Consider the following 6,121-nt stretch of genomic DNA (forward strand, 5'->3'; position numbering starts at 1 on the left):
TTTTTAAAGCAAACCCCTGCTCTCCTTATTTTGATCCGTAGAAATGAGTGAGTGTCTCAGATGAAGCCTTAATTGATGTGTGAGTCTGAATCTTGAGTTGTTATTTACAAGTTCTGTCTCTTGAAAGAAATAAACACTGTCAAAAGCACTTTGTACATAGAAAATAGTGATTTTCAGAGTTATGTATATTTGAGTTTAATATGAGATATTGATCAACATAGAGTGCTGGGATTATTGTGGCTTCCCTCAGCCCAACATATCACCTCTTGTCAAAGAATACATAGCCAATGGACACAATGATAATGTAACGGAACTTAATAACAGTTAATTTACAACATCGACTTTTTGGTATGTTTTTAACTTGACAAACATTTCTTATTTTGTTAAATATGTTTTTGTTTGTTCTCAAAAATTTTCATAAATTTCAGCACCACAAAAAGCCTAATATGAGTTCTTAACAACTCTAACTCTATCTGTGAACATTACTGTCACATATATATTATATAAATTATTATATATGAATATATTAATTATAAGGCCCCCTTCTGACTGAAATGACAGAGTTATATTTTCCATAATTTATATCCAGTATCGATGTTTGGTTTATTGCTAATTGATCCCTAAATGCCTAGCACGAAATCCCTCCATAATAATGACATGCAATGAAAACAGCAAGCCCTGGTATTGTACTTATTATGTTTATTCAAAATTCAGACACTGATTTCAACTTCAGTTTTGGATTTTTCTTTTTTAAAAATTACCAGTAGGAAACCGTTTATAATAAGGCTAATAATGAATTTCCAGTCACTTTATTGATCAGGCAGTGCAATGTCTGAGATGCCAAGCACCTGGGACTCTCTGTGGTTCTGACTGTAGCCTGTAACCCACACAGGGTGTCCGGCATCTGGACTGATGGCGGTGAAACACTGATGGCCACTGCAGGTGTACCTGCCACAGGAGGAGCAAGAAAAGCTGTTAGACAAATGATTGTGAATGATATTAGTACACATCAGAAACAAAAGCTGAGCTCTTCAGCACGTTTGGAGAGGAGAAATGGAACTTTCCTAAAGGTTTTGAACAGAATAGAGGTGTTTACAACAGATGTTGGGAAGTCCCTCATACAAATATGCAAAGTGTCAACTGTATATATCTATAAATGTATATCAGAGCTTTGTTTTCCATCACCTAAAACTACAAGAATCCTTTTTCTCAATATGTCTGAAAATGAATATTGACTGATGTGTGTATGGTGTATGTACGTGGAAGTCTGTGTGTAAGTTGCATTGCTCTTTTATTATCGTGTGAGCCTGTCTTTTCCTTTTTGCTCATTTGCAGTAGTTTTATTATTCTGGTCCCAGTTTTGCCAAGTCAGGCTTCGACTGTATTTGCACTGCTATGTTTAGTGCTCTTCAAAACCACCTGGGTCGGTTTTTTATACAGTTGCACACTCGTACTTTAATTCAGTCTGTCTCCTGGTAAACATCATATACATGTATTCACCTACAGTCCTGTCAAATATACATTTCCAACATGAAGCATATTTGAATATTGACTCATTAGTAGACTAATCAGTGTGCATGTACATATGCTGACTGTGTGCGTAGATACAGGAAGAGGGAGCACAGGGTACAGTGCATTGAATTAAAATATTCCCTTTAATTCTTTAGTGGAGGGGGGTCCTGTTGTATAATGCTCATAACCCCCTTCCTGCACCAAAATAGGGGGTATGTGCATTTGAGTAGGCTACAGTGTCAGTGTTTTTTTTTTTTTTTTTTTTAATGGCTTATCATTTCCTAACTGTAAAGCATAATTTCCTCTCTGCACAACTTAACAAGTTCCTTGTACAACTACAGTATGGTGCAAAATGTCTGTTTGTGCGTATGTAAAATGAAGTTTAAGTGCACACGTTCAGTAAGTGTATGCATGCTTGTGTGAATAATGGACTGACTGTCATTCTGCGTGAATATGGTGAATGAAACTAATGGAAGACGCTCCAGTTGTTTAACATGTGACCAAAGTAGCCATTGTTTAATATCACAGTTTCTTTCTGTATATTATTTTCTAGAAATGCTTGAAATATTTTTTTCTCAATGCCAAGAAGCTGATGTTTATTTTTGTACTTCATTGTTTCATGCAAATCTATATTTCCCTCTCCACTACAGAATTTGAAGTGACTGGGATTCTACAGAAAACTGTCTCTCATTATGGTACTTTATTTGAAGGTACTAATTCTAACTGTATTTAATGTTGAAAGCATGCCCTAAATATAAGTCAACATAAAAACATAACAGTGCATATAAAATGTGATTTATTTGTACAAAATGGAACATATCTAATATTTTTTGGGTTTGTATTCTAGCATGCAGATTACTGCTAAAATTTAGTTTTATGTTTAATAATTACAAGATGTATTATTTAGGAACAGGACTAACAATGAGCACTTTTGCTGCTTGTCAGACAGAACTGTACTCCCTTGAATTTTGAGAGTGGAAGGTAGTCGTTTTATTTGAAATGCTGCTATCATTAGTTTTGAGCAGACAAGCTGTTTTTAAATTAACTTTAAGCCAAGTAGCAATAAAACTTTTTACTGTGATTTTTTTTTTCTGTGTCCAGTGTCCATTTTGCTCACCATTTTTATTATGATTTCATGCCAATAAATATGATCAGATTTACTGGGGGTTTTTTCCTACTATGATGTAGCTGGAGGTTATTTATCTATTTGACTTGGTTTCTATTGATGTTTTCTCTTATTGTATTAGCCTAAATTCTTAGAAAACGAATCAGAGGAAACAGAGACCACTTCCTTGCTGTAGAAATATGTGCAATCAAGTTCCATGTGTTGGAGTCATGGGTAAATTCCTAAACACAGTAGATCTGCCATCTATTGGTGAAGTTTAGAATGACATCTCTAGTACAATGACAAATTACAAGGAAAATTAAGGTTAAATGTTACAAGACTCCTGGTATCAATGGTTTTTCTTTTAAGTGATAGAAGACTTTCAGGCAGGAACAAAGTCTGACTCAGTAGAGTTGCAAAGATACTGTCGCTCAGTGGATAAATGATTTACTCCTTAGAAATACTGTGGAAATTTTAGATTTTTTTATCAGATTTAATTGTATACAAACTAAGACAAAATAAGAACATCCAAATCCGAGGACAAAGTTCAAAACAAACGACGCTTTGTTGCCCTTGTCTCCCTTGATGCAGAAAATACATCTGACACTGGTAACTGGACATTTTCCTTTAAAGAGCTCAAGACATTTGGTTCCATGAAAGAGTCAGTTCAGTCTTTTACAACAACAGTCTGTCATGTGCCAGGATTAATGATCAACAGAATAAAGTGAGATAATGTAGCCAATAATTTAGGTGTGGGACACGAATGATTTAGGCTAGAGGTGTCCAAACTTTTCCACAAAGGGCCATGTGGCTGCAGGTTTTTGTTCCAACCAATCAAGAGCACACGTTTTGACCAATCAATTGTCTGAAGACTGAGATTAGTTGATTAAATGAGTCAAATCTGGTGTGCTGCTGCTTGGTTGGACACCTCTGATCTAGGCCTTTGGCAGTGCACCTGGATAACGTTTATAGTTTCAAAGTATTTTCTCTGCACAAATGTCATGTAAATGACTGAAAAAACCTAATTTGCCATTTGAGTAGTTTATTATACCTACAAATTTATACAAAATGTAACAGACACTATACAGAGGTTTGTAAACTGGAAAACAGGTAATAATAAAAAAGTATTCTCTGAAATCAAATATAAAAACTTCATTGAAGCGTAAAAAGTGGATAAAAATCTGATTCTCCGATCACATTCAAGAGGAGTTAATACACAGTTACACCTAATATGATGAAAGCCTTCCATGTTTTCTTGTCACAGGGATTTCTACTCAATCCCACTTTTGCCATATGTCATGGAGAAAAACCATCTTAAAAATTATTGTCATCGTTTGTCCTTTGCCTCTTTAGCTCCCGCACTGACCTGAAAGCTTTGACAGCTAACACTGCACCAAAGATGAAAACAAACACCCCCAGCACCCCAAAGAGACCTCCTGCGATATCTGCGCCATTGAACTGGCAGTCAAAGCCCTTGTGCCCTTTGCTCTTGTACATCTGCTCTCTCTCTTTACAGATGGGATTATTGTAGGTTTCCTGCAGCTTAATGAAGTAGAAGGCCAGAGCAGGGATGTAGCCCAGGCCGATCAGGAAGTTCAGCAGAGCTTCCCCCAGCAGCACAGGGGGCCAGCGGTAAGGGACTCTGAAAATCCCCAGGGCAAGCATGACACAAGCGTAGATCATTAAAACCCCACCGCAGGCCATGGTGAAGATGTACGGAGGCCGCTTGAGCTGGTGGAACAGCAGGTCCAGCTCCTTCACCTTGTCTGCCTCGGCTCCTGTGAAGGCACCGGCTCCACCGTAGTAATAATAGTAGAGTCCACCGAGGCTGGCCAGGTCACGGTAACCCCCATTGTTGCTGTAGGGCACTCCGGCACAGATGACGATAAGCATATTAACGAACAGCTCCATGACCTGGCAAAGACCTGGGAGACAAACATAGTACTGATGTGAATGTATAGCAACATGAAGCAGTGAGGGTAGGGATGAAATGGTGAGTCAATTATTGTGTCACTGATTGAACGATTAATCGGTTAATTGAGAAAATGATAGTCAGATTAACCGATAGCTGGAGCCCCGATGTTCAAATTAACAGTAGGAAAAAAAATTCCTATGCCTGTTTCAACTCAATCCTTAAAAAAAAAAAAAGAATACTTGCCTCTACTGGTTAACACGTATCTGAGATTGTAAAGAGCTTGTCTGTGTTGTTGTTCATAATACTGCCCTTCAGAGTATTGCACTGATGTCTCCGTGGACCTACAAACAAAAGACAGTTTTTTTCAGTGACACAAAATTAATTAGTTCCCTATAAAATAAAATACATGTAAATACAGTACATAACCCTGCCACAGGTGTTCTTCAGTTTGTATGGAAAGACATGACAGCGAGTGCAGGGCCTTGTTTATAGAAAGTACAAGGTCCCTTACAGCCTTGAGGGTCCTTCATGGTTGTGGTCGTGATCTCTGTAAGCAGGTGGCTCCTTGTGAGAGGCAGTTGTCATGTCCCTCTGTCTGTTTTGTTTGGCCCTCCTGTCACCAGCAGAGCCTCTCTCATCCATTTCTCTTGGCTTTTGGTTGTAACCTCTGCGATCATATGAAGAGTCGTCTCCATTGTGTGAATAGTCCCTGTCCGTGGCCTTGTAATGTGCATACACATCATCACTCCTTTGGTGGTGTCTTCCCCTCTCCGGCATCTTCTACCAACAAAAAGAAGATTATAGATATGAATCCTGTTACAGGCTCTAATAAACAAAGTGGATAGTTGGCTAGAGTCTCTGTTACTGCCACTGCAGACAGTAAAGCAGCATGGAGGATTATTTAATGAAGATTAATGGCTGGGTGAGATAAACGGCCAAAGACAGAGGTTTCTTTATTCATAAAGTGACAAGGAGAGGAGGAAGCAGAACAGGTGGTGATGATTTTGGGGCCGACATACGGATATAAGACATACTAGTAATGATTTTTTTTAATCAGCAAATTTAATCTGACTTTTCCTTGATCACATGCGATATTATTTCAGCGTGGGAGCCCTAAGGATATTCTTTTAAAAGGCTCACAAATCAAAGCAACGCTCTGGCTTTTCCTGTTGCTAAGTTCATCCGTGTCTTTCGATGTTTTTAAGTAGTGTAGTGAAATAGTGTGAAATAGTTGTAGGCTCGTGAATAAAACAAAATATACACCATAATTATTTCCTACCCTTGATTATGTCCTTAATGTGGTCTTGTTTTCGTTACCGCCGAGAAAACAATCTACCTTCTCTTTCCACAACTTCCTGTGTTTGAGATTTCCTGCTCCTGTAGCTCACCTGTGCTGTGCCACGCCCACCAGTTTCGGCCTAAAAATATGAGTGAGATTTCTACCGCTGATCTAAAGTATGAATGATAAATATGTAGTGTTGCACTGCATTGTAAGCACTTTATTTTATATTGTTTATAACACAATAAAAACAGACTACAACGTTTAATTCATTGGTCAGTTTATATGTAAATATTACATGACTCAGGCA

At 37.9% G+C, this 6,121-nt stretch overlaps 1 protein-coding gene across 2 annotated transcripts; it reads right to left on the reverse strand.

The window, feature by feature from the left end:
- Positions 1 to 3,150: 3,150 nt before the first annotated feature.
- On the reverse strand, positions 3,151 to 5,904 carry marveld3 (MARVEL domain containing 3). Of its 2 annotated transcripts, none has more exons than XM_041054316.1 (4): positions 5,812 to 5,904; positions 5,044 to 5,312; positions 4,776 to 4,873; positions 3,151 to 4,542 (listed from the first exon to the last, which is right to left on the reverse strand). In XM_041054316.1, exons 2-4 carry the CDS (start codon positions 5,307 to 5,309, stop codon positions 3,932 to 3,934), a joined length of 975 nt encoding a protein of 324 aa, XP_040910250.1. In that variant the 5' UTR covers positions 5,310 to 5,312; positions 5,812 to 5,904; the 3' UTR covers positions 3,151 to 3,931. The 2 variants fall into 2 exon arrangements, with proteins under 2 accessions (XP_040910250.1, XP_040910322.1); XM_041054388.1 differs by having other exon boundaries at positions 5,044 to 5,309; positions 5,812 to 5,879.
- Between the last annotated feature and the right edge of the window lie 217 nt (positions 5,905 to 6,121).

The sequence above is a fragment of the Toxotes jaculatrix genome, chromosome 1, assembly GCF_017976425.1.
Source record: "Toxotes jaculatrix isolate fToxJac2 chromosome 1, fToxJac2.pri, whole genome shotgun sequence".
NCBI classification, from domain to species: domain Eukaryota; kingdom Metazoa; phylum Chordata; class Actinopteri; family Toxotidae; genus Toxotes; species Toxotes jaculatrix.

Excerpts from the sequence above, each read along its gene's own strand:
- marveld3 (XM_041054316.1), bottom strand. The coding sequence starts at position 5,309 with ATGCCGGAGAGGGGAAGACACCACCAAAGGAGTGATGATGTGTATGCA. Across the intron at positions 4,874-5,043 it reads CATGAAGGACCCTCAAGGCT|GTCCACGGAGACATCAGTGC; the intron begins GTAAGGGACCTT and ends TTTTGTTTGTAG. Across the intron at positions 4,543-4,775 it reads ATACGTGTTAACCAGTAGAG|GTCTTTGCCAGGTCATGGAG; the intron begins GCAAGTATTCTT and ends TTTGTCTCCCAG.